Source organism: Sciurus carolinensis, chromosome 4 (assembly GCF_902686445.1).
Source record: "Sciurus carolinensis chromosome 4, mSciCar1.2, whole genome shotgun sequence".
Classification (NCBI taxonomy): Eukaryota; Metazoa; Chordata; class Mammalia; order Rodentia; family Sciuridae; genus Sciurus; species Sciurus carolinensis.
The window spans coordinates 117,589,522-117,617,359 of NC_062216.1; the positions used below are offsets into that span (position 1 = coordinate 117,589,522).

Sequence of the window (27,838 nt, forward strand, 5' to 3'; positions counted from 1 at the left end):
GTGGCTCAGTGGTAGAGCGCTTGCCTAGCATGTGTGAGGCACTGGGTTCGATTCTCAGCACCACATAGAAATAAATGAATAAAATAAAGGTCTATCAACATCTACAAAAAAAAAAAAAAAAAAAAAAAAAAAAAAAAGATACAGGTGTGCGGGACCCCAACAGGGAAGTTTCTGACCCGCCCACCAAAAAACTGCCGCGCTAGCACTGCATTTAGGGCCTCCCTTGTCTCGATGGTAGCCTCTTCCTGTTTCCAGCTTTGCATGACGGGAAGAAATAGTCCACTTTCCGGGAGTCGACCGCCGGCGATTCTTAAGACAGAACTTCATTTCCCGGGGTGCCTCGCGGTGGCCGTCAACCCAAAGGCGGGAGGCCGGTTCCGGTTGCATCAGCGTGGGCTTCATCTGGAAATGAAGCTGTTCGTGAGCGAGGGCGCCCCGGGGAGCCTGCCGGTGCTGGCCGCGGCCGGGAGGGTCCGGGGCAGAGCAGAGCTGCTCATCAGCACTGTGGGCCCCGAAGGTACTTGAGTTGGTGCTGGTGGGCAGTGGATGGGGTTGGAGGGGCGGGACCGAAACACGACCGACGCTCACTCGGCGTTTGTTTTCGTGAATCCCTAGGCATGTACCATCGATCTCCTTCCTTTGGTCACTCCGTTAACAGTTATTTACCCTCTCTATACTCTTTCCTCATTTCCATTCTCCTCTCTTTCGTCTTGCTGCATCCCGAACTTGGCCTCCCCTTCCTAACCCTCCTTCACACCTATCAGGCACCCCCCACCCCCATTCACTTGCTTAAGCGTCTCCAGGAACCTCTTTGTTGTTTTTAGGACCCCCACTCCCAAGACACCCAGGTACTTGTATGCATACACATCTTTTCAACTCTCTCTTCTCATTCCCAGCTTGAGAACTCTTTTTTTTTTTTTTTTTTTAAATACCAGGGATTGGACCCTGGGGCATTTAACCATCAGGCCACATCCCCAGCCCGCCCCCCCCCTTTTAAATTTTATTAGAAATAGGGTCTCGCTAAGTTGCTGAGGCTGGGCTTGAACTCGCAATCCTTCTGCCTTAGCCTCCTTTAGCTTTGCTGAAATTAAAGGCGTGCTAGCCCCCAGCTTAAGAATTCTTAAGCGGTTCTTTTGTCAGTCCTCTATTTTCTTAATTCTGTCCTTCCATCGGGACCTCAGATCTTTCCCAAGGTATCCTAGTTGCTTTCAGTTAACAGTTTTTGACTGCAGCACTGTCCCTATACCACCACCTCCTCTCTGCAATCCCATCTGTTATTTCCAGCTGACAGTCTCAGCTGAACACCTGCTGGCCTCTCCAGCATTTTATGAAACTCTGTTTCAGTGGTCCTATCCTAGACCTTCTGGGTTGATATTGCCCATTTTACTTCTCTTTTTCTGGGAACAATGCATAGTTGTCCTAAGTTAACAAAGTATTTCTTCCTTTTTTTCCTCCTCCTTTCTCTCCCTCTCTCTTTCCTGTGGCACCCGCTCTTGTTTTTTACCCATTTTCTACTACATCAGAGTGTGTGGTCCCGTTCCTGACCCAGCCAAAGGTCCCTGTCTTGCAACTGGATAGTGGCAACTACCTCTTCTCCACTACTGCAATCTGCCGGTCAGTATTGGTCCTCGATTACAAGGGAGGACACCTCTGTTGTTTGTGTGGCTTTATTTGCAACCACTATTTCACTGAGGGGTGAGAAATAGACTAGATTAATGGGTCCTTTTAATTTCACCTTCTTTTGTTCTCTCCCTGGGCAGATACTTCTTTCTGTTATCTGGCTGGGAGCAAGATGACCTCACCAACCAGTGGCTAGAATGGGAAGCAACAGAGCTGCAGGTGGGACTAAGGCACAGGGAATGGCAGGTAGGTCCTTGCCCTGCATGGCCACCCTGATCTGTGTCCCTCTTAATTTTAGCCAACCTTGTCTGCTGCCTTGTACTACTTAGTAGTCCAAGGCAAGAAGGGGGAAGATGTTCTTGGGCCACTTCGGAGAGCCTTGACTCACATTGACCACAGCTTGAGTCGCCAAAACTGTCCTTTCCTGGCTGGGGTGAGTTGGTCTTGAGATAGGGTGTGGGGAAGGTTTATAGTGTAAGGATTAAGAGGGAAGATTGTCTTCAGAGTGTTCAAACCCCAACACTGTTATTAGTAGTGTAATTTGCTATTTAAGACAAATCTCTTAAACTCTAATACTCAATTTTTGCCATCTGCAAAATGGAAATAACATTAATACTTATGAATATCTCTGTGTCTCAATGAGTTATTTTGAGCCTTGAGATAATATGAAGTGCTTAACACAGTGCTTGATCATAGCAGTTTTTCAATGAATATTATATATTATTGTTGGGGGAAAAAAATCAGTGTCTTATCTGTGTACCTTTTTCTTTTCTTTTCCCAACCAAGGAAACAGAATCTCTAGCTGACATTGTTTTGTGGGGAGCGCTATATCCATTACTCCAAGACCCAGCTTACCTCCCTGGTGAGAATTATGCATATCACTTTACCCCACAACCCCAGGAACTTGGTGTAGGGGTTACAGAACAGACAGTAGAATATTGGGGACCCGGTTCAGGATGCAGCTTGACAGGGCAACTGTAGCAGAAGATGGCTGAGGGAATTATGGAAAGCAACCGGAGAAACCTTTGAAACCTTCAAAGAAAGTGAGGCGATCCACCCTTGCCTGCCCAATCTAGGTTCTGTGCTTACTGATTCTCTTTTTTTCTCCCATAACCTTAGAGGAATTGGGTGCCCTGCGTAGCTGGTTCCAGACTCTGAGTACTCAGGAGCCATGTCAGCGAGCTGCAGAGACTGTGCTGAAACAGCAGGGTGTCTTAGCTCTCCGGCCCTACCTCCAAAAGCAGTCCCAGCCCAGCCTACCTGAGGAGAAGGCTGTCAGCAATGAGCCTGAGGTTTGAAACAGGACAGGGAACCTTCACAGAGCCCTGGGACCTGAGGTGGGAGGTGACTGGGAGAAAAATGTTGAGTATTTGTCTAATTTCTTTAATTGTTGGAGAGCAAAGAGAGTTTCTTTACCTTGTGGTGCTCCCTCACCTGGTAAGGGATTCTATATGCTCTTTATAGGAGGAGGAGCTGGCTACCCTATCTGAGGAAGAGATTGCTATGGCTGTGACTGCTTGGGAAAAGGGCCTGGGAAGCTTGCCCTCCTTTCGGCCCCAGCAGAATCCAGTGTGAGTAGGCACCAAGGAGTGGGGCTTGGTTTTATAAGTAGAAATTGTTGATAAAGGGGAACAAAGTAGGCAGGCCTTGTTCGCTCATGGATCTATTAAGTTCTGTGAAGGAAAAGTATAGGATCCTATAAGAGAAAAAATCAAAGGGAAATAATTTAGAGGTCTGTCTTAAAAAGTGATGTTTAAGGTAAACTCTTGCAAGATGAACAGTTACTTGCAAGGGTAAGAGTGGTTAAAGAGTGTTTCAGAGGAAACAGTGTGCAAAGGCCTGAGGGGCAAGAGAGTTTGGCTCTTATAAGGAATTCATTAAGCACTAGGGGAGGCTGGTCGGTCGAGGAGCAAATGGATCAAGATGAGCCCCCCATCCCCACCCCATGTCAGGGATTAAACCCAGGACTTTGTGTTTATGTGTGTGCATGGCAGGCAAGCACACACTGAGCTACATGCCAAGTCCAAGATGAGTATTGAGAGGGAAACAGGGTTGAGATGATAGCATACTTCCTTAACTCTTGTGTTTTTTTGCTTGCTGCTCTTTATCCCTGGATTACCTACATCTTACTGCTAGTGTATAAACTCTTCTTCCAGAGAGTAGTTCTGTCCTTTCCTTTTTTTTTTTCCTTTCAACAGTGGAGCTTGAACCCAGGACCTCAAGCATGATAGGAAAATGCTCCATCTCTGAGCTTTATCCCCAGCCCTTTTTAATTTTAATGTGAGACAGGGTCTTGTTAGGTTTCTCTGCTATCCTCAAACTTGTGATCTTTCTGCCTAAGTCTCCTGAGTAACTGGGATTACAAGTGTGCACTGCTGCTTAATTTTTCCTTCTTTATAGAGCACAAGACAGTCTTAAGGGCTTCATTATCTGGGAACTCCCATTATTATATTGTGTTGTGATTGCTCATTATGTGTCTCTTTCCTTACTAATCTATACGTTTATCGAAGGTAGGGGTTGTCTTTTCTTTTAGGGGTTCAGCTGCTTGCATAGGGCCAAGCATTCAGTAGCTATTGATAAAATTTGGATGAATTGTGAAAGTTCATCTTTCCTTTATTTGCTCCTTTTGAGTGTTTCTTTTTTTTAAATTTCCACTTTAAAAAAATTTTTTTAGTTGTTGATGGACCTTTATTTTACTCATTTATTTATATGTGGTGTGAGAATTGAACCCAGTGCCTCACACATACTAGACAAGCACTCTACTACTGAGCCACAACCCCACCCCCAATTTCCACATATTTAAAAAAATTTTTTTAGTTGTAGGTGAACCCAGTACCTTTATTATTTATTTATTTATTTTTTTGGGTGCTGGGGATCGAACCCAGGGCCTTGTGCTTGCAAGGCAAGCACTCTACCGACTGAGCTATCTCCCCAGCCCCTATTATTTATTTTTAATGTGCTTAGAATTGAACCCAGTGCCTCACACATGCTGAGCAAGTGCTCTACCCAGAGCCGCATTTCCAGCTCCTCCACATTTTTTTATTGGTGCATTATAGTTGTACATAATGGTGGGATTTGTTACACCTTTGAGTATTTCTTTAAGTATTATGGATTTAGTTTAGTGCTAAATACTGTGAGAGCTCACAAAGAATAGGAGATGGTGTTTATTTTTTGATATTGGGGCATGAACCCAGTGGTCTCTTATTTTTGAGCTACACCCCCAACTCTTTTTATTTTCAGTCAGGGTCTTGCTAAGTTACTTAGGGCCTTGATAAGTTATTGAGGCTGGTCTTGAACTCATGGTCCTCCTGCCTTAGCCTCCCAAGTCACTGGAATTGCAGGTGTGTGCTATCACGCCAGCTTTTCTTATGTGTTTATATAGGCTAACGTGTTTAAATGCTTAACTTGAGGAGGGCTGGGGCTGTAGCTCAGTTTTAGAGCACTTGCCTAACATGCCTGGGTTTGATCCTCAGTACTGATGGGGGAAAAACAGTAGAGGAGGAGACAATTGACATTTAAGACCTTATAGTCAAACTAATCTATCTTATTTTAATTTTAGGCTATAGTGCCTATTTGCCTATAAAGAAACCCTTTTTGCGCCAGGTGCAGTAACACATGCCCGTAATCCCAGCAGCTTGGTAGGCTAAGGCAGAAGGATCACAAGTTCAAAGCCAGTCTCAGCAATTTAGCAGTAATCTACTTGGCAAGACCCTGTCTCAACATAAAAAATGAAAAGGGCTGGGGATGTGGCTTAGTGGTTAAACACCCTTTGGTTCAATCCCTGGTCCACAAAAACACAAGAATAAAAATACCTTTTGGCACTTTGTATTTCACCACTTCATAGACCTCGGTAGCAGTTACACAGTAGCCTCCTTATCTCATCTATATATCTGCCATAGTACTCAGCACTCTCATAATGAGAAAGAAGTGAAAGGGTAACACCAAAGGAGTGCTACATGATATGGTACAAAGTGATTAGGGTCTCAGGATACAAGGACTATAAGAAGCCAATTATCAGTGAAAGAAGGTCTTCTAAAAGCAGCAAACTTTTAAGTTGGATTTCAGAAACAATCATGATATGGGAGAAAGGCCAGTGCAGGAGAAATTAGCGATACCTGTGCCGAGGAAATTAACCATAAAATGTTCTGTGGAGCAGATGGACCATCTGATGAGGACTGTAGCAGCAGTTGGAAAGAAGGGGGTAATGTGAGGGTATTGGGAACCAGTGATTGTAGGCTCAGAATGGTTAGAAAGATGACATAAGCCCTGAGGAGTTGTCAGTGCTAAGGAAAGGGGAGGATATATGCAGCCGAGCTTTCAAGGGTGAAGAACTCTGAATAAGGAATACTGAGTTGAATGACTTTAGTCAGCTGATTGAGTGGCATAACTAGGAATGATCCCGGGAAAGTATGGAGAAGATAGTGGCTATGAAGGCAATAGCTGGTGCCTGTTGGTTTTAATTAGGTCTTGAGGTACTGTTAACATAGCACATGGGAGAAGAGGTTCCCACTGGGGAACTTTTTGTGGGTAGTGAGTGAACATGGTTGGACAGAGCCTAGGAACTGGAGTTTTGTGAATATTTGGGAACCTCTGATCTGAGAATGAGCTAATGTCAGCAGTAAAAAGGACAGAAATTAGTGCTGGAATGAGGCAAATGAAATGTATATAGCAGTACATGAGGTGTGCTCACTGTGAATACTGCAACTGTAAGGAATCTTATGGTCCTGTGGGTTCATGTGTGAAAAGACTTCAGATGTATGGAAACCCGTGACAGTTGAACAAGGTCGTGTTTGGGTGAACTGTGCATTTTTCAGTCTTTCTTGACCCTGGCATCTCCTCTGTTTTTTTCTCATCCTCCTCCATTACCAGGTTGCCTGTGGCTGGGGAAAGGAATGTGCTTATCACCAGTGCACTCCCTTATGTCAACAATGTCCCTCACCTTGGAAACATCATTGGTTGTGTGCTCAGTGCTGACGTCTTTGCCAGGTAGAGATAGCTGCTGGAGAGATCTCTTGAGGGAGGGGTGGGCTCCAAGGGAATAGGATGCCTAAAGGATGGGAACTTTAAGGATCCTGGGAGCAAAGTCTAACCTGGGCCCCCATGACCACCATATTCCCTTCCAGGTACTCTCGCCTCCGCCAGTGGAACACTCTTTATCTGTGTGGGACAGATGAGTATGGGACAGCAACAGAGACCAAAGCTATGGAGGAGGGTCTAACCCCTCAGGAAATCTGTGACAAGTACCATAACATCCATGCTGACATCTACCGCTGGTTTAATATCTCATTTGATATTTTTGGTCGTACCACCACTCCACAGCAGACCAAGTAGGTTTCCTCACATGAGGCAGAAATTGGGGGTTGAAGACTGGGGTTTGAGGCAGTGAGAATATCATGGAGACAGAAGGAACCAGGGTGATGTCTAGGATTTCCTCTTGAATTCAGGATCTGAACATTGCCCCACAATGTGTCACGGGCATTATCAGGCTTTCCTGAGGGCATTCATTGTGTGACCAGGGGCTGAAGGAGCACCAGAGGGAGAGTAGAGATGGGACTTACCTGCCTTCCTTCATTGCCTCCTTCCTCTCTGGCTGCCTTAGAGTCTTAAGATATTACTTCCCAAACCTGTGTGCATTCATAAAAATATACTTGTGGGCTGAGGTTATGGCTCAGTGATAGAGCGCTTGCCTAACATGTGTGAGGCACTGGGTTTGATTTTCAGCACTACCTATAAATAAATGAATAAAATGTCTGTCAACATCTTAAAAAAAAAAATACACTTGTAATAATATTTGCCCTTACAAAAGCTATGTAGCAGACATGCTGCCAGCTGATGGTACTGTGCAATTCAGCACCAGGACTGATTGAAGAGCAGACACAGTCTTGAAGAGAAAGCAAATAGTCTGGATTCAACAAAAATAAATTCTTAAGTGCTGAGGGAAGAGATTGTGTGTGGGCAGATGGGGAATAGGTATGAGGGTTGTGGACTTATCCATTAAGACTCTAACAATGAATGGATGGAGGAATGGATGGCCTTTGCCTTGATAGGCTTTCTGATTTCTTTGGTGCTTGGACTGAATGAATTTGGGTCCCTGGTTGGAAGGCAGGAGGGAGGTATGCATATTTCCTCTACCTATGTCTTGCTTACCTTGCCAGAATCACCCAGGATATCTTCCATCGGTTGCTGGCACGAGGTTTTGTGCTGCAAGATAGTGTGGAACAACTGCGATGTGAACGCTGTGCCCGTTTCCTGGCTGATCGCTTTGTGGAGGGAATATGTCCCTTTTGTGGTTATGAAGAGGCCAGGGGTGATCAGTGTGACAAGTGTGGCAAGCTCATCAATGCCATTGAACTCAAGGTATGAGGAAGGTTTCATGGGAAATGGAAGGAAGCAATTCTTGGGGGGGGGGGTGATGCTGGGGATTAAACCCAGGAGTGATCTACCACTGAGCTGTATCTCCAGAACTTTTTTATTTTTCATATTGAGACAGTCTTGCTAAATTGCTCTGCTGAGTTATGAGGCTGACCTGAGACTTGTGATCATCCTGCTTCAGCCTCCTGAGTCACTAGGATTACAGGTGTGAACTAAAAATATTTATCTTAAGGGACTCCCAGTTTTGTCCCATTAAGGATCTTTTAGTGTGTGTATTACTGGAAATTGAACCCAGGGGCTTATGCATGCTAGGCAAGTGCTCTACTGTTGAGCTATGTCCCCAGCCCCAGGATTTTTATTTTAGCATCCAAAACCATCTCAGCAACTCATCATTCAGTTCATTTGAAAATATTGAGTATTTACTACATGCTTAACATTGTTCTAGGAAATACACGGTTGCTTTTATACTTCCAACCTTTGCTCCTGATTTGGGCCACCTGATCTACATTACTTTAGAGCCTTCTCTCTTCTATAAATGCCCTTGTCTTCTAGTTCACATTTAGTGGTTTGTTATTTACTTATTCATAAAGATTTTATTTTTATAAAATTATCTATAGTACTGGGGATTGAAGTTGGGACCTTGCACTTGCTAGGCAGGCACTCTGTCATTGATCCATACACTCAGCCCTTTCTAAAAAATTTTTTTTTTGAGACAGGGTCTTGTGAAGTTGTGCAATCTGGCCTCAAATTTGCAATCCTCCTGCTTCAGCCTCCTGAGAAGTTGGGATTATAGACGTGCACCTGGCAATTTGGCAGACATTTTTAAATCTGTACAGGCTAGTTACAGTTTAGGGACTAGGGACAAGGAAGTGAGTAAGACAAATTTTTATCCAGTGTGGGAAGGATACCAACACTAAACAAGGAATAATATAGGATAAACTGCCAGGAATATGTGCGGGAGAGTGGGCTTTAAGTTAGGTGATGAGGGAAAGCCTCTGAAGTAAGTTACGTTTGAACTGAGAGTTGAACTGAAGAATAAGAAGGAGCAAGCCAGGTGATAGGTGGTATTAAGAGTGTTGCAAATTGAAGGACCAGGAAATGTAAAGGCTCTGTTAGTCAGCTTTTTGTTGCTTTGACTAAATACCTGAGATAAATAATGTGAAAGGAAGAAAGGTTTATTTTGATTCACAATTTCAGAGATTTCAGCGTATGGTCTTTTGACTCCATTGTGTTCTGGGCCTGTGATGAGGCAGAACATCATGATGTGGAGCAAAGCTGCATGGAAGCCAGAAAGCAGAGAGTGAAACTGAGGACAAAATATAACTCCCAATGACCTACTTAGGCCTCACCTCTTCCAGTTTATACCGCTTTCCAGTAGCCTATTAGGCTGAATCTATCAATGAAGATTAATTCATTGATGAGGTTAAAGCCTTCGTGATCTCATCACCTCCCAAAGGCCTACCTCTGAACATTGCTGCAGTGGGGACCAGAACCTTCAACAAATGGGCTGCTTTTTTTTTTTTTTTTTTTTTTTCTGCAGTGCTGGGGATTGAACACAGGGCCTTGTGCTTGCAAGGCAAGCACTCTACCAACTGAGCTATATCCCTGGCCCTACAAATGGGCTTTTGAGGGACATTTCAGATCCAGGTAACAGAGCTCAAAAGACAGAATTGAAAAACCAGTGTACTGTTGCATAGTGAAGGAGAAGGAGGATAGATTAAGATAAGGTCATTTAGAAAGGCGGGGGCAATATTACCAGGGCCTCCTAAGCCATTGCAGGAGTTTTAGATTTTATGCTTATGGAACGATAAACTGCTTTGTGGAAAACAGATGGAAGGGAAGTGAAGAGAAGTGAGGAGAAGGGTTCGGAAGCTAAAATCCAAAAATAGGATGATGCTGGCTTAGACTATTTAATTAGCAGAAGAAATGGTGAAAATAAATAGACTTGTGATATATTTTGGACATAACTATAGTGCTGGTTACTCTGAAATTTGGAGTAAAGAAAGAGATGATTTATAAATTTTTGATATGAGCTGGGAATATAAATCGGTGGTAGAATGCTGGCCTAGCATGTGTGAGGTCCTGGGTTACCCAGCACCACCACCAAAAAAAGAAAAAAAAAAAAAAAAAAAGGTGCCGGACAGGGAGAAAAGAAAAATTGACTTGAGCAGCTTGGATAGATGCTAGTGCTGTCTCTGACAATGGGCAAGATTAGGAGAAAATGCCTTCATACCAAATGCAGTGATACTGTTTGGGTTTGCTAAGTTTGAGATACCTGTAGTCATCCAGGTAGGTAGTTGGATCTAAGCCTGTGGAATTCAGGAGTGAGGTCCTGAGAGAGTTACAGTTTCTCACCTTCAAAACCCCAGGTGAGCCGGTTGTTGTGGCACACATCTGTAATCCCAGTGACTCAGGAGATGGAGATAGGAGGATTGCAAGTTCAAGGCCCTAAGCAATTTATTGAGACCCTGTCTCAAAAAGTGAAAAGGACTGGGGATGTAACTCAGTGGGAGAGTGCCTCTGGGTTTAATCCCCAGTAACTAACACCTGTCTGATAGCTGCTATGCGTGCTCGAACACACACACGCTTCCAGGAGGTGAAAACTACTGGAAAGTTGCATTGATTGTCTCCACCTAACTGTTTAATACTATGGCTGTTACCCTTCATTGTTGTTATATTCAATTTCTCCCACACAATTTGGTATTTTTTGACATTTTGCTTTATAAAGATCTGTGTTTGTTTCTTAAGCAAACCATTGCTCCCTGTCTTGACTGTAACCTCAAGGAGAGGAGCTACATGTTGTTTTTTTTTGCTCCTTTCTCCTCTCACACGGTGCAGTGCTCTGTACTAGTTTGTGCTTAGAGAATGCTTTTTCCTACTCTGAAGCGATGAAACAGAAATGTGAAACTCTGAAGAACAAATGTTATACTGTTCAAATTTGAGTTTCCCAAGTTCCAAGAAGCCCAAGTAGTTGAGTGGTCTGGGTGTGAGCATGAAGCTCAGCTAGCGGGCAGCTGAGGCACTCTTCCCTCTGTGTCGCTTTTGCCTGTGCTCCTGATCCTGTCTATCTCACCCTGGGTCACCCCTTCTCTGGAATTTCCCTTCACAGAAACCTCAATGTAAGGTTTGCCGGTCCTGCCCTGTGGTAAAGTCCTCCCAGCATCTGTTCTTGGACCTGCCTAAGGTAAGTGAGCCTTTAACTTAGTCTTCAGAAGGCTGCTTCTGTCCCTCTACCTTAGCCACAAATATGGATGTTTAACCACTCTCGAGTGTTATTTATTTCCATTAAAAATTACCTGTGCTGTTGTGAAGCGATAAGACAGATTAAGGGCACAAAGCAAAAGTCCTAAATCCATCAAGCCCCAGGTTCACTTGCCAGAAATATTTACTACTGTGCATCTTTTGTATCCAATCAGAAATGTCCTGTGCATATAAAAGCATGTTTATTCCTCTTGCTTTCTCTTAACACAATTTGGTTCATGACATTTACACTTTTCTGCAACCTGCTTGCTTTTGCTTTCTAATGTGTCTTTTGTAATGTTCCCCCCCGGCCCCTCCATACTATGATTTGATCCAGGGGTAATCTATCACTGAGCTACATCCCATTTTGATTTTTTTATTTTGAGGCAGAGTCTTGCTAAGTTGCCCAGACTGGCCTTGAACTTTTAATTTTCCTGCCTCAGTCTCCTGAGTTGCTGGGTTTACAGGTGTGTGCCACTACTCCTGACAAATAATATGTTTTGACCAGTTTTCTACCTTAGTAAATCTGCCTCCCCCCATAAACTTTTTTTTTTTTTTGGTACTGGAGATTGAACCCAGGATACTCTACCACAGATCTACATCCCCAGCCCTTTTTATTTTATTCTTTGTTTGAGGCAGGGTCTCACTGAGTTGCTGAGGCTGGGCTAGAATTTGTGATTCTCCTGCTTTAGCCATTCAAGTTGCCGGGCTTACAGGGATGACAGACATGTGCTGCTGGGCCCAGCTCCTTATTTAACTTTTTTTTTGGAAATAATTTCAAGCTTGCAAAAAAGCGGTAAAAATAAACTTGCTAGAACAAAGAAGCTCATGTTGTTTAACCAGAAGAACCTTGCCTCCCCATTACTCAGAATCAGCTATGATTTTGTTCCATTTGTTTTTAGCATATTTGCTCTCTTCCTCTCTTTCCCTCCTCTCCTTCCTCTTTATATATGTAATAGTCTCTTTATTTTTAAATACTTCAATGTGTTTCCAAGAAACCAGACTTTTTTTTTTTTAAATAAAGATGGATTTAAATGTTTATGTTTATGTGGTGCTGAGGATCGAACCCAGTGCCTCGCACATTTGAGTCAAGCACTCTGCCACTGAGCTACAGCCCCAGCTCAAAACCAGACATTTTTTTGGATACCCATAGTGAAGTTAACATCAGGAAATTTCATATTAATTTATTTGTCAATGGGCCACCCAAATTCTAATTTTTTTCAATTATCCCACTAAAATATAGGATTGAACCCAGAGTCTCATACATGCTAGGCAAGCACTCTGTCACTGACCTATACCCCCAATCCTTTTTTTTATATTGAGAAATATATTTATTTTATTTTTTTTTTTGTGGTACTGGGGATTGAACCCAGGGCCCTGTGCATGCGAAGCAAGCACTCTGCTAACAGAGATAATCCCCAACTGAGATATATATTCATTTATTTTAAATATTTTGTTTTAGTTAGAGGTGGACACAGACACAATACCTTTATTTTATTTCTGTGTGGTGCTTCATGAACCCACGGCCTCACACATGCTAGGTGAGTGCTCTACCACTGAGCCACAACCCCAACCCGATACATTTTCATTAAAAAAAAATTGAAAGTTGCCCACTCTGGCTTTGAACTTGAGATCCTCCTGCCTCAGCCGTGCAAGGCAGTGAGATTACAGGTGTGTGCCACTATGCGCAAGACAATATGTATATATATGTATATATGTATGTATGTATATATATGTTTGGTACTGGGAATTAAACCCAGGGGTGCTTGATCACTGAGCCACATCCCCAGCCCTTTTTAATTTTTTTTTAATTTGGATACAGGGTCTTGCTGAGTTGCTTGGGGCCTCACTGAGTTGCCGAAGCTGGGTTTGAACTCACAATCCTCCTGCCTTAGCCTCCTGAGCTGCTGGGATTACAGGCATGCACCAATGTGCTGGGCCAAGACAATATTCTTTATAGCATTATTTTATTCCTTTGGTATGGGATCTAGCTCAGAATTATGTGTTGCATTTAGTGTTTTGTTTTGCTTTGTTTTTAATCTCTGTAGTTTCCTTTGATTTTAAACACTTCTTCCACTTTTGTCTTTTATGACATTGACATTTTTTAAGATTGCAGAGGGCTGGGGAGATAGCTCAGCTGGTAGAGTGCTTGCCTTGCAAGCACAAGGCCCTGAGTTTGATCCCCAGTACTGCAAAAAAAAAAAAAAAAAAAAAAAAAAAAAAGATTGCAGGTCCTGACCCTCTTTTCAAAATAGAACATTCCTCATTTTAGATTTGTTGGATATTCCCTCATGATAGGGTTCATGTTTTGCATCCTCTGGTTAGAATATGCATAAAGGATATTGTATCCTTTTTATTTTTGTGGTGCTAGGGATTGAACCCAGGGTGTTTGTGCTTGGGAGGCAAGAACTCTACCAACTGAGCTATATCCCCAGCCCTATTGTATCCTTTCTAGAGACACATGATGGCCATCTGTCCCCTCACTGGTGCTGTTAATTTTTTTTAATAAATATGTTACCCATATACAGAAGCAGGAGGATCACAAGTTTGAGAACAACTTGAGAGTAAAAAAAGGGCTGGTGATATAGCTTAGTGATAGAGCACTTGTTTAGCATGCACAAGACCCTGGCTTAAATCCTCAGTACCATAAAAATGAAAAAAATATTCATTTTCTCTACTGTATCATTAATACTTTCCCCCTTGCAACTTAACAAGTAGTATGTGGGAATGCACTTAAGATCATGCAAATACTTGACTCTTCATGAACAAAATGTTGACTCTAAATTTAGCATCTTTTTAGCATTTTTACCTAAGCCAATTTGTACGTGTGGTGCTGGAGATTGTACCCAGGGTCTCGTACTTGCTAGGCAAGCACTCAACCACTGAGTTATAACCCCAACCCTTTAAAAATTTTATTTTATTTACTTATTTGTTTGTTTGTACTGGAGATTAAACCTAGGAATACTTTACCACTGAGCTAAATTCCCAGCCTTTTTTATTTTTTGAGACAGGGTCTCACTAAGTTGCTGAGTCTGGCTTCAAACTTGAGATCCTCCTGCCTCAGTCTCCTAAGTCACTGTAAATTTTATTTTTGAAACAGGACCTTGCTAAGTTTCCCAGGCTGACCTTGAATTTGCAGTACTACTACCTCAGGTTCCCAACTAGCTGGAATTACAGGCATATACCACTATGACTGGCTTCTTTCTTTCTTTTTTTTAATTACAAAACTTAGTATTTTGGGGTAAGTCCCCACAAATAAAAACCACTGGGAAGGGTTAATCTTCTCACCCTCCAGGAGTGGTTCAGGGGAAGAAAGGATAGCTACCTAAGGGGAAGGAAGCACAGAAGGAACTCTGTGGATTTGTGGCAAAGGACCTGCTGTGAGTTCTGGGACCTGTGCATACTACAGGAGGAAATAGCATGGTGAGGTTGGTCAGGAACAGCTGTAGGGCAAGAGGGTAGACATGAAGCCTCAAAGTTACTTAGCTTCTTCCTCCTTCTCGTTAGCCTTTTTCTGCTTCTGCTACATGATCTCAGAGTCTTGCGTATGGGTGGCAGCCAAAAATCTGTCATTTCAGTGCTTTCCCTTAACTGAGTAGCTCTGCTTTTTACATTATTTCCAGTCAGCAAGCTCATATTAGTTACCTTGGGTCATGGCCATGGTAGCAGACTCTGGCCTGCTTCTATTATGTTCCCTTGTTCTGTGTGCACCGAATCAATGTTTATCCTGACGAATTTCCAACTCTGCCATTCCTTTCCACATTTACCTTCCTCCCTCATTCACTTTTTTGGTTATCTTATTTACTTTCAGCATAGATTCATGGATTCCTGTCTTTTTAAATGGTTTATAATTCATTTCTGCCCTGAAATTATTTTCATGCTGTAATCGTTCCTTATTTGACCAATGGGGGGCTCTTATTTACTCTCCTTATTTGGCCAATGGGAGATGTCTTCTCTGTTTTTGAGATCTCCCACCACTTTTTAAACATTTATTTTCAGGCATAACAAAATAACTCTAGGTTCATTTTGTTTCCATCATGGAATTACCATAATGCCACAAAGCTTTGGTTTGTTTTAGTAAGGAACGGTAGTAGTCTAAAATCTAAGTGGTAGCTATGCTCATTGCTACTGAATTATCTTTGTTTTCAGACTTTTGCAGCAAAGAGAGTTAGACATTTCTTTTAGGTTCATTCTCATACTGAAATTTCACTTCAGCCCTACAGAATTTGTCCTCTTTAATCTCATTTAATATTCATATCTTCCTTCTTCCACAGTAAGTTACCAAGTTCCCAAAAAGCTTCAGCACATTGACCCATTTGCTCAATCCCATAGTAGACTTAAAACAATTTCAGAATTGCTTCTCCCTTATCTCTACCAAAAAATCTACTAGGAGCTGGGGTTAGCTTACTGTTAGAGCACCTGCCTAGCATGTGCAAGGCCCTGAGTTTAATCCATTGTACCACAAAACAAAACAAAACCCAAAACACTTACTCAAAAGAGTTTAGAATTGTTGACAGTCCTGACTTCTTCCCTATACTGAAGGTATTAAGTCAGGTAATGTGTTCAAAATTTGATTAGTTTTTTCCCTCTTCAGTGAAGTCATATTACCAAAATAAGTTAATAGATAGCTTACTGTATATCTTCTTTTGAATTTTGCATTTTTCACAATGGTATGTTTTGGAAATCACTCCGTATTCATTCACAGATTTCCTCATCCTTTTTTGTATTTTTTTATGGTACTAGGGATTAAACACAGGGTTCTCTCATGTTAGGCAAGTGCTGTACCACTGAGCTGTATTTATTTTTGAGACAGGATCTCATTAAGTTGCTCATCCTGGCTTCAAATTTGTGATCTTCCTGCTGAATGTGATGGTACACTCCTGTAGAAGATGGCAAGTTCAAGGCTAGCCTTGGCATCTTAGCACGATCCTGTCTCAAAATCAAAAATAAAAAGGATTGGGGATGTAGCTCAGTGGTAAAGTGCCCCTAGGTTGAATCCCCAGTACAAAAGAAAGAAAGAAAAAAAAGTTTTGTGATTCTGCTGCCTCAGCCTCCTGAGTAGATGGGGTTACAAGTGTGTGCCATTGTGGCCAACCAGTTTTTTTTTTTGCTGGGTACAACTTTATTGATGGTATGTGACAGTAGGGCTCCTTAAGCCCCTCCCTTTCTTCAGGGGGTCTGGGATGGAAATTAGGAGGAGGGGAGATTCTCAGTGTGTTGAGGGACTGAGTTAGGGGCAGGGATTCCCCAGCTGAGGGCCTCTCTCTTCCTCTGTGTTCTTGCTGGGGCAGATAGTCCACGGGCTCTTACTCCTTGGAGGCCATGTGGACCATAAGGTCCACCACCCTGTTGCTGTAGCCAAATTCATTGTCATACCAAGAAATGAGCTTGACGAAGTGGTTGTGAGGGCAATGCTGGCCCCAGCATCGAAGGTGGGAGGAGTGGGTATCACTGTTGAAATCGTAGGAGATGACCTGGTCCTCTGCGTAGCCCAGAATGCCCTCGAGGGGGCCCTCTGTTGCCTGCTTCACCACCTTCTTGATGTCATCGTATTTGGCAGCTTTCTTCAGGTGACAGATCAGATCCACAACTGACAGGTTGAGGGTGGGCTCATGGAAAGCCATGCCAGTGAGCTTTCCATTCAGTTCAGGGATGACCTTGCCTATAGCCTTGGCAGCTCCAGTGGATGCAGGGATGATACCCTGGACAGCCCCACGGCCATCACGCCAGTTTCCCAGAGGGGCCATCCACAGTCTTCTGAGTAGCAGTGATGGCATGGACTGTGGTCATGAGTCCTTCCACAATGCCAGAGTTGTCATGGATGGCTTTGGCCAGTGGAGCTGAGCAGTTGGTGGTACAGGAGGCATTGCTGACAATCTTGAGACAGTTGTCCTATTTCTCGTGGTTCACGCCCATCACAAACATGGGGGCATCAGCAGAAGGGGCAGAGATGATGACCCTTTTGGCACCACCCTTCAAATGAGCCCCGGCTTTCTCCATGGTAGCAAAGACACCAGTGGACTCCACAACATATTCAGCACCAGCATCACCCCATTTGATGTTGGCGGAATCTCGTTCCTGGAAGATGGAGATGGACTTTCCATTGATGACAAGCTTCCCATTCTCAGCCTTGACTATGCCATGGAATTTACCATGGGTAGAATCATACTGGAACATGTAAACCATGTAGTTGAGGTCAATGAAGGGGTCACTGATGGCAACAATATCCACTTTGCCAGGGTTGAAAGCAGCTCTGGTGACCAGTCACCCAATACGGCCAAATCTATTCACTCCGACCTTCACCATCGTGTCTCAAGGGACGCAGCTGGCACTGCACGAGTAGAGAAGAAGTGGCTGTTGAACAGGGAGGAGCAGAGAGCCCAGTTTATTTTTAATAACTACACAGTATTCCATTCTGTGGTATCATAGGGTTTTTTTCCCCCAGCCATTTTCTGTGTCATTATTAAGCAGATTCTAGTATTTTGTAATTACATATAATGTTGCATATGTATTTTTGCATTATTGGATGTTTATCTTTAGGATAAATTCTTTTTTTTTTTTTGCTGTGCTGGGGATTGAACCCCGGGCCTTGTGCTCGCAAGGCAAGCACTCTACCAACTGAGCTATATCCCCAGCCTGATAAATTCTTTAAAAGTGATCGTTTGTTGTGTTAAGGGTAAATGTATATGAAGTTTGTTGTCAAGTTTGTTGTTTTTCCTCAGTAAGTGTTGTGCCATTTTGCATTTCTGTTGGCAATGTGAGTGTGTCTAGTCCTCATAGTCATGCCAATGGAATGTATTGTCAGGCTTCAGAAGTTTGCTTCATTCTTTTAGCAGCAGTATAGTATTTATGTGGATGAGTTCCATGTAGCATCCCTTCAACATGTTTTTGATTTCAAAAGTGGTATTAGGGCTGGGGTTGTAGCTCACTTGGTAGAGTACTTGCCTAGCATGTGTGAGGTAAAGGGTTTGATCCTCAGCACCACATAAAAATAAAATAAAGGTCCATCAACAACTAAAAAAATATTTTTGAAAAAAGTGGTATTAACTTTTTAATATTTTAGATAGAAATTTATGACATAAAAAGTGGAAGTTCCTACAGAAGAATAAGCATAAATGCATGTTTTCCTCTGATTTATTTATTTTTTCTGGTCAATATTAATCTGTTGCTGATCACAGTGGCACACACCTGTAATCCTAACAGCTTGGGAGGCTGCGCCAGGAGGGATTGAACCCAGGGCCTACCAACTGAGCTATATCCCCAGCCCCTTATTTATCCTTATGCTAACCACGTATGAGACTGTCCTAATTCTGCCTTCTGTCTGCCATCTCAGCTGGAAAAGAGATTAGAGGAATGGTTGGGGAAGACATTGCCTGGCAGTGATTGGACACCTAATGCCCGGTTTATCATTCGTTCTTGGCTTCGGGATGGCCTCAAGCCACGCTGTATAACCCGAGACCTGAAATGGGGAACTCCTGTACCCTTAAAAGGTTTTGAGGACAAGGTAAAAACTCTTTAACATTTATTCATTATCTTGTTTCAGTCTGAAATTTGGGTTGGTCCCTACTATTTCCCTTCTCTTGACTCTCTAGGTATTCTATGTCTGGTTTGATGCTACTATTGGCTACTTGTCTATCACAGCCAACTACACAGACCAGTGGGAGCAATGGTGGAAGAACCCAGAGCAAGTGAGCAGTTCTTGCTTAGCCTGTCTATGGGGAGGACATGTATGGCTGGGTATCTGTCTTGTCTTTTTTGGAATTTGAAGAAAGTCTCAGATCTCTCTCAACTATATTCCTTAGGTGGACCTTTACCAGTTCATGGCCAAAGACAATGTTCCATTCCATGGCTTAGTCTTTCCTTGTTCAGCCCTAGGAGCTGAGGACAACTACACCTTGGTCAAGCACCTCATTGCTACAGGTGGGTACCCTAGAAGAAAGCAGATGTGCAGTTCCTAGGGAGTGAGGACTGAGGCAGTATTTGGAAGAAGATCCTGGTGAGATGCTTGGTCTTGAGTCAGGGAATAATTAAAACTTGAGAACTTCATCCAGAGTAAGGAAATAAGATTCTGAAGAAAGAAAAAACCCAAAGCTAAAATTCTGTATTACATATGAGCAAAGAGAAAAAAAGCCCAGAATGACTAGGAACGGCTCCCAAGTCCAATGCAGATCAGTGATATTATTGGACATCCACCATTAATGTTAAAGGAAAGGGAAGAATTACTGGGTTGGAGAGGGGAATGTTATTTGAACAGATGGTTCTCATTCTCTGTCCAGAGTACCTGAACTATGAGGATGGGAAATTCTCTAAGAGCCGTGGTGTGGGAGTGTTTGGAGACATGGCCCAGGACACAGGGATCCCTGCTGACATCTGGCGCTTTTATCTGCTATACATTCGGCCTGAGGGCCAGGACAGTGCCTTCTCCTGGACAGACATGCTGCTCAAGAATAATTCAGAACTGCTTAATAACCTGGGCAACTTCATCAACAGGTGGGAGTTGGTGAGGGGCTAGAGTCAGCATAAGAGCTGAAATGGGGCCAATTCTCCCTCAGGAGATAAGAATGTAGAGAGAATAAGTGGGAAGGAGACAGTGCAGGATAGGAAGGACACTTTGGAAAATTGATTTGTCAGTTGGACTCTGCTCCCAGCACATAGGCAAGGTATGCTTCAGGAAATAGAGATTTAGCAAAAAATATCACAGAGGGATTTTCACATATTGTTTTCTCATGTTCTTTATAGAAATGAAGATGTATTTTTGCCTCAAAAAAAAAGGTTCACTTGTAGGCCACTAAAAAGTTTGACTGAGAAAAGGGTTATTTCAGTGTAATAATAGGAGGCTTCTGCTCTACTCTTCAAAGTTGTTACATTAGGCTCACATTCTACTCTTTGTCCCTATCACAGTGATTCTGCAGTCTGAAGAAATATTCTTGATGGCTTAGACTTCTGTTTCTCTCTCTGAGCCCTGGGCCTTTAGCTCAGTACTACTTACCCTTTCAGGTTTTTTCATTAACCACGTTCAACAGATAGTCTTCATTACAGTGTTTAATAGCAATTAACACATAATAATTTAAACTTGAGGGCTGGGGTTGTGGCTCTGTGGTAGAGTGCTTGCCTCACATGTATGAGGCCCTGGGTTCAATCCTCAGCACCATATAAAATAAATAAAGGTATTTTGTCCATCTACAACTAAAAATATTTTTCAAGAAATTTCAACTTGATCATTCTTAAAATTTACTTAAAAGCAAAATGTATAATTGCTTAACTTGATCAGGTTTCTTCATTTGAAGAGTCACATTCTTAGGGGAGAGAGAATAGAGGCTTAATTGGTTAAACCTTACCTTTGAGTTTGAGGGGCCAGGAAGCATTTTTATTTGGGAAGGAATCCTGAGAGAATGAAAAGTTGTGGAAATTGGGTCAAATATCTATAAAGATACTGGACAAAATAAATTTTATTTTCCTCCTCTTCTCCTTCTCTATCTCCATTAAGAGCTGGGATGTTTGTGTCTAAGTTTTTTGGGGGCTCTGTGCCTGAGATGGTGCTTACCCCTGATGATCAGCGACTGCTGGCCCATATTACCCTGGAGCTCCGACACTATCACCAACTGCTGGAGAAGGTTCGGTAAGTAACCCTGATAGCTCTGCCTCTTAGTGATTTGCTAGCATGTTGAGAGCCTCATACACCTTGGCCTGCCTCCTCTCTTCCAGGATCCGGGATGCCTTACGCAGTATCCTCACCATATCTCGACATGGCAACCAATACATTCAGGTGAATGAGCCCTGGAAGCGGATTAAAGGCACTGAAGCTGACAGGTATGTTAAAGGGGTAGGACTGGCTACAGAAATTAGGTGACTGATAGGCTGTGTCCTCCCTGAGGTCTTGATTAAATCTCTGTTCTCCCCAAGGCAGCGGGCAGGCACAGTGACAGGCTTGGCGGTGAACATAGCTGCCTTGCTGTCCATCATGCTCCAGCCTTTTATGCCCACGGTTAGCGCCACCATCCAGACACAGCTGCAGCTCCCACTTCCAGCCTGCAGTGTCCTTCTCACGAACTTCCTGTGTACCTTACCAGCAGGGCACCAGATTGGCATGGTAGGTCTCCTAAGAGTTAGAAGGGCCACTCTCAAAATTCATGCTTTTACCATTGACTGTTGGGGTGGGGTTAGAGAAGACCTAACATTCTCTTGTTCTTTGCTTGGAGCAAGAGGCTGTTATAGGTGTTCTGAACCCCTTCCCCATTCTGCAGTTGGGTTTGCTTGTGATATAAGGTCCTTGGTATTGATTCGTAAGTTCAGTGTTATTTGTTTTCATGCTAAGACCTACCTGGCACATAAAATCTAACTGATACACAACCATTTGAAGAAATACTGTGATCACCTTGTCTTCAAATACTAGCAGGCAGGCAAGGCAGGGAGAATTCAGGGTAGCTATTTCTCTTTGACACAAGATTATTACAAAGTACACCCTAAAACTTCTGGATTGACTTAGCATCATTAAATGGTTTACATACTCTCTGACCCTACTAATATTTTGGACTTTCTGAGTGAATGCTTTTTCTGAATTCTTTTTTTAACCAATAGGTATTTGTTTAGTGTTATGTTCCTTCTGAGACTTTTATTTTGGGCAGGGAGGCAGTACTGGGAATTGAATCCCAGGTCCATTCACTCATCCAAGTGATCTACAAGTGATCAACTGTTGAACTACATCTTTGGCTCTTTATTTTTTGAGTTGGCCTTGAACTTTCAATCCTCCTGCCTCTGCATTATCAGTAAGAACTTGACATAGGCAATGCCATTTTGAAATATATCCTCCATTGTAGAAGAATCACTTCACAGTCACTGTGACTCAGCCTGCCCTAAACCCCAGAGAGTAGTCTTCTGTCATGCAAAGAAACCACAAACAGGCTGGGCTTGGTGGCTCAGGAGGCTGAGACAGAAGGATTGTGAGTTCAAAGCCAGCCTCAGCAACTTAGCAAAGACCTAAGCAACTCAGTGAAACCCCGTCTCTAAATAAAATACAAAAAAAGGGCTGGGGATCTGACTTAGTGGTTGAGTGTCCCTGGGTTCAATTCCCAGAACCAAAAACAAAACAAAACAAAAAAACTGCAAATACTCCGTCATCTTAAGAAATTGTTATCTGGGACTAAAATCCTGAAAACACCTAGTTCATTATGAAAGTGACACCACAAGGACCCTTCCCCACAACCCCCAACTGCAAAAATCCGCCCCCACCTCTCATGTCTATTCCAGGCTGTAAGCAGATGGTCTCAGTCTCCACTGGGCCCTCCTCCACAGGTTCGTCTGGAATAAACCTGTGTTACTGTTACTCTCCATTTCCTTCATTTGATTCTTTCCTTACATGTACTATCTGGGATTACAGGTGTGTGCCATGGTACCTGGCAGCATTAAGGAGTTTTAAATGTCAAGAGTAGGGTTGGAGAGACCCATTATATAGTTTGGTAGAGTTTATATGTAAGCAGTGAATGATTCTGGAATTCTTTTTCACAGGTCACTCCTTTGTTCCAAAATTGGAAAATGACCAGATTGAAAGTTTGAGGCAGCGCTTTGGAGGGGGCCAGGTGAGAAAGCTAGAGTGTGCCCTCACCCAACAGTCACAGCAGCATCTCCTTAGTTTCCCCAAGTAGTCCTCACTCATCACACTTTTCATCTTTTGACACTGCTACTTCCTTATAGTTTTTCTTTCCTGTCTTAGCTAGAAGAGTCCTTGGAGTTAAAGGTAATCACTTTTCTAGAGATGTTACATAAAACTGGAGCTCAGGGGATGTTTATGGCAGCCAGCAATAACAACCCTGTTGTTCTGCAGGTAAAAGTATCCCACAAGCCAGCAGTTGTAGAGACTGTTAAAACAGTGGGGCCACAGCAGATACAAATGCTGATGGATGAAGTGACAAAACAGGTATGAAGCTGAAGCCCACTGGGAGACTGGGAAAGCTGACTCCTAAACAGGTTGTTTCCCGGTCTCACTGTTACTCCCCCCACTCACCTTTCTTAGGGCAGCATTGTCCGAGAACTGAAAGCACAAAGGCGGACAAGAACCAGGTTGCTGCAGAGGTGCTAAACTCTTGGATCTAAAGAAACAGCTGGCTCTAGCTGAGGGGAAACCCCTTGAAACTCCTAAAGGCAAGAAGAAAAAGTGAGAGAACTTGGCTTATAGGCTCATAGAAAGTCTCTTTAATGGACATGAACAGTAATAAATAAATGTACAATCTCTATACAACCTGAGACCCTTTCTTTTGTCTCCCCCATGCCTTTTCCCTACTGGACATGTGGTTGAGGGTCACATCCCTGGCACTGGTGTAAAGGTGGTCAGTAGCCACTTCAGGGTAAGGTCGGTAGTGGCCCCAGTTGGGGAGTGATGGTCCCAATTGTTCAGGCTTGGTGCAGATTAACCATTCGGTCAATTAGAGCACGGCGTGTAGCTTCTACTTCCTGAGTCAGGCGCTCAATTTCCTGCTTGAGCCGTTCATTCTCTTCAGTTAACTGTGCCACTTTCCTTTCATTCTCCTGTTCTTTTCCTTCATGCGTTGCTTTCCTGCCCGGACTGGCCACTGGCCACTCTGTTTCCGTTTTCCTAGTTTTTCCTTGGTCGTCGTCTTCTTCCTCCTGAGCCAGGGAGCTCTGACTGGAGTCTGGAGAACGAGGACTGTGGGAGATGCTTGTGACCTCTGCTGGTCCTGGCTCCTCAGCCAGCCAAGCCAGAGATGCAGGGTCAAGAGTGGTGAAGATTTTTGATTCTTCCTTCAAAGAAATGAAGAAAGGAAGGGTGGATATTAGTAGAGAAAGCAAAGGTAATATCTCCTTCACTTTATTTAAAAAAATTTTTTTGCAGTTGTAGATGGACAGAGTACCTTTATTTTTTTTGGTGCTAAGGATCGAACCCAGTGCCTCACACGTGCTAGGCAAGTGCTGTGCCACTGAGCCACAACTCGGCCTCTCCCCTTAAGAATTAGCATTCTCACCTCTTCATTTCCAGGGGATGAGATATAAGTACCCCCATTTTCATCTGAAGATAGGACCTCCTGCAGATCCTCATACCAGGCTTCCAGCTCCCAGCTGGACACCGTCCCAAAGGAAAAAGGCAATGACTCAGCTGCCATCTCTGCAGTTGGATAAGGTTCTGGAAAAAGTACATACTCAGGATAAAAGCTCCACTTGGCAAACAAAGTCTAAACCACAGGTTGGCAAACTAATCTATAGATAAAGAGTTTTCTTGGAACATATCCATTTATTTACGTATTGTTTATGACTGCTTTAATGCTACAACAGCAGAGATTAATAGCGATAACAGACACTTAACTGAACATACATTCTTAGAGGAGATCCTAATGAAAGTCCTCAGCCCACTTGGGAACTCTGAAGGTAGTTTTAAGGGGCTATTACCAGGCCATTTGTGCTCCTTTCTGTGTGGGGAGTTTGGATAAATGATCCTTTGAGTCCATCTAACTTAGATGAGACTGAAGATGAGCAAGGCAAACCAATTGTCTTTGTTAGGGCTGACCTGGAGAGCCAGATTTCAATTAGGAAATGCTCTAAAAATAGTGATTTGGTCACCATGTTGTTATGGGGCAGGCTAGGATGGACATGTCCTGATAACAAAAGCTTGCTCAGATTCAAACCTTGCTCTCCTGCCTCAGGCTGGGTCTTCTAATAACTTCTTAGGATCCCAGCAAAGGGAGCCTAAGTAGCTTTTCCTTAAGAGTTGGTTCTGGGAAAGAGTTGGGTGAAATTTACCTACCTTCAGGTGTGGTGATGTATGAAGATACACTTCCTTCTGGAACACTGTGGGAACAAAGATAAATGTTAGCCATTTTTGGAAAGAGAGGCAGATTCTTCTAACTTTTATTGGTCCCTCTTTCTGGTCTTGTGGGATATAGTTAGTTAAAAGGTTCTATAACCATTTCCAAGGACAGAAGAGAGCTCTGCTTCCTTTATTTTTAGTTGTGACATTTGTAGTCCTGATTACATAATAGTAAAGTTCTGGCCAAATCAGTTTCTCTAAATTTAAGGCAGAACTCAAATGTGCCAGGTAAGGACTAGTGGCATTTTCCTAATCCTGTTCCTACACTGATATTCTCCAAATGTACATTTCCAGTCTGGGACCTTCAACTCTGCTATCTACTGTCTACTTACCATCTCCTCTTGCATGTGTAACAGGCATTTAGGATTTATATCCAAAGATAATCTCCTGAACTTTCCCTTCCAGGGTCATCCCCATTTCTAGATGGTTAATGCAAAAATCTCAAAATCATTCTTGATTCCTCTGCCCTCACACTTGACAATCCAATCTAGAACACTAGGAAACCCTTTTTTCTTTTGTAGTGTGGATTGAGCTCAGAGAGGCTCTACCACCTAGCTGTATCTCCAACCTTTTTTATTTTGAGACGGTCTAAGTTGGCAAGGCCGGCCTCCAACTTGGCAATCCTCATTCTTTATATATCTCCAGCCCTTTAAAACTTAAGCCATTTCTTTGCTCTGAATCTTCCAATGATTTCCTATTTCACACATATTAAAAACTAATGTCCTCAAAATGGCTTGAAAGGTCCTACAGCATTTGTCTGCAAATTGTTGAGTTTTCATAGGTCACTCTCACCCTAGAGGCCTGTTCCTAAAGATACCCATCTTAGGGTCACTGCTCTAGCTCTTCCATTTTATCTGCATGGCTCACTGGCTTGCCTCCTTAAGATATTTATTTTTTGGTATTGGGGACTGAACCCTGGAGTGCATTACCACTTGTTTATATCCCCAGCCCTTTTATTACTTTGAGACAGCATCTAGTTAATTGCTGAGGCTGGCCTCCAACTTGCTATCATCCTGCCCAGCTTCCAGAGTCACTGGGATTATAGGTGTGCACCACTGTGCCTGGTTTAGGGCCTTTCATTTAAATGTCACCTCCGTGAGGTAATTCCTGGTCAACTGATAAAAACCAGTCACCCTGAACATTTCTTTTCCTGTTTTAGTTTTCTCCATGTCAATAATGGCTACCACTGACATGTAAGAGCTTTATAGGTATAGAATTTTTTTTCTCTTGTTTAGAAATACACTTTTAGCCCCAAACTGCTTGGCACATAGTGGGTGCTCATTAAGTATATGTTAGGAATGATTGAAGCTCCCCCCACCCAATTTCACTTATAGAAAAGGGAAGACTAAGCCCAGAGCTGCCTGTCTCTGGAGGCTGGAGACGCAATATTGCTCCGATTGTTTCTCTGCAGGGCTGTCCTCTCAAGGGAACACTTCCTTGCCTTCTAGTGTGTGGGACTTGGCTTTCATCAGCAGTGGAGCTCCAGGCCAGAGGGCTACAAAACCAAACAGTGGGGCGGGCCTGATGCAATGGTTACGCAGAGATTAGCTGGGAGACAGAATGGGGGTGGGTAAAGGAAGGGATCGATCGATCCAGGAGGAGGACAATACTTTGGGGAAAACCCAAATGGCTTCCCACGTTTAAAGAGATCCAAGCTGCTCTCTTGTGCGGGAGGCCCAGGGACCTCTGGGGAAAAAGGGAAAACCCATCTCTCCCTGTTCATCGGCACCCCTCCTCCCAAAAATTCTGTGCAGAGTCCAGGATCCCCAACTACCTCAGTGGACATGCTGACCCACTCGAGGTGCTGTAGCTGAAAGAACTGGGCAGGGTAGGGGGAATGCCAGCAGTGTCGAAAGGGCGGATACAGACTGAGCCACAGGTCACCCAATCTCGGAGCAGGGGTGTGTCCTGCTGTCCCGCCTCTCACTGGACAGGCCTAATGAGATGGCCTGGAGTTGGCTACAGAGAGAATGAATTTTCCCGAGGGCAGCAGGGGTCCCTTCAGTAGCACTGAGCAGGAACCACGCTCCGGTGAGGTTGGGGTGATCCTATCGCCTAAAGTTAAGAGGGGCCTATAAACACAACTCCTGAATAAGGAATTCTCCCAATCCCTCAGACGGTTTCTAAGATCACTGTGGCAGGAGGTGGGCCATATTCTAAAGAGCGACACCGAACTTTTGAGGGAACAATCGAGTTCTCGAGGATAGAAAGGCAAAGGGTATACAGGGAGTCAATACTCGCCTCTCTCCTTAGGTTCCGGATTTGATTTTGGCTCTGTCGCTGCCACCCGCTCATCTTCAACATGATATGCTCTGCCTTACACCCAAGTTTGACCTCGAACCTCGGAGCCGTGATCTTTTATGATGGCCTTGCCCTCCTCCCACGGGCGGGATCCAGAATTTTACCAATCAGAAAGCGGCACGCGAGCAACGGCCCCGCCTCTTCCCTCATATCCGCCACTCAGCAGCTCTGCAGCACCGCCCTCATCGCTACCTCCCGCTTGGGGGTCGACGTCGCGTTGGACCCGGAAGTGGCTTTGGGTCACGAGGCTTCGCGGAGGAGGTAGGTGAGTCATGCGCGCGCGCGGAGGGGAGTGTGACGGGGGGGAGGGGAGGATAGGGGGGCGGGGATGATGCAATGTTTGGCAACCGGTGTCTGTGCGCGCACGCGCAGGGGACAACGAGGGTGGTGGGAGGTACGGGGGGTGGGGGAGAGAAGAGAGGGCGGGGCGCCAGCTCCGGGCACCCACGGCTGCAACGGCTCTCAACCGTGGCCGCCCCTAGGCTGCCT

At 43.8% G+C, this 27,838-nt stretch overlaps 2 protein-coding genes and 1 pseudogene across 2 annotated transcripts; 1 reads left to right on the forward strand and 2 right to left on the reverse strand.

The window, feature by feature from the left end:
- The first annotated feature begins 319 nt into the window (after window positions 1–319).
- Mars1 (methionyl-tRNA synthetase 1) lies at window positions 320–23,464 on the forward strand. Its single transcript, XM_047550168.1, is given in 23 exon segments — window positions 320–517; window positions 1,524–1,614; window positions 1,761–1,839; window positions 1,919–2,053; window positions 2,407–2,482; window positions 2,740–2,912; window positions 3,085–3,191; window positions 6,490–6,606; window positions 6,744–6,947; window positions 7,776–7,977; window positions 11,102–11,176; window positions 18,566–18,736; window positions 18,825–18,920; window positions 19,035–19,152; window positions 19,509–19,722; window positions 20,720–20,851; window positions 20,938–21,042; window positions 21,136–21,326; window positions 22,738–22,808; window positions 23,054–23,146; window positions 23,243–23,267; window positions 23,270–23,299; window positions 23,302–23,464. Coding segments are annotated over 23 exon segments (2,700 nt in total). The 5' UTR covers window positions 320–408; the 3' UTR covers window positions 23,388–23,464.
- Window positions 16,384–17,476, reverse strand: LOC124983169 (glyceraldehyde-3-phosphate dehydrogenase-like; annotated as a pseudogene).
- Window positions 23,399–27,405, reverse strand: Ddit3 (DNA damage inducible transcript 3). The gene is given in 6 exon segments (XM_047550167.1): window positions 23,399–23,765; window positions 23,768–23,819; window positions 23,821–23,988; window positions 24,210–24,367; window positions 24,986–25,029; window positions 27,290–27,405. Coding segments are annotated over 4 exon segments (504 nt in total). The 5' UTR covers window positions 24,348–24,367; window positions 24,986–25,029; window positions 27,290–27,405; the 3' UTR covers window positions 23,399–23,619.
- Between the last annotated feature and the right edge of the window lie 433 nt (window positions 27,406–27,838).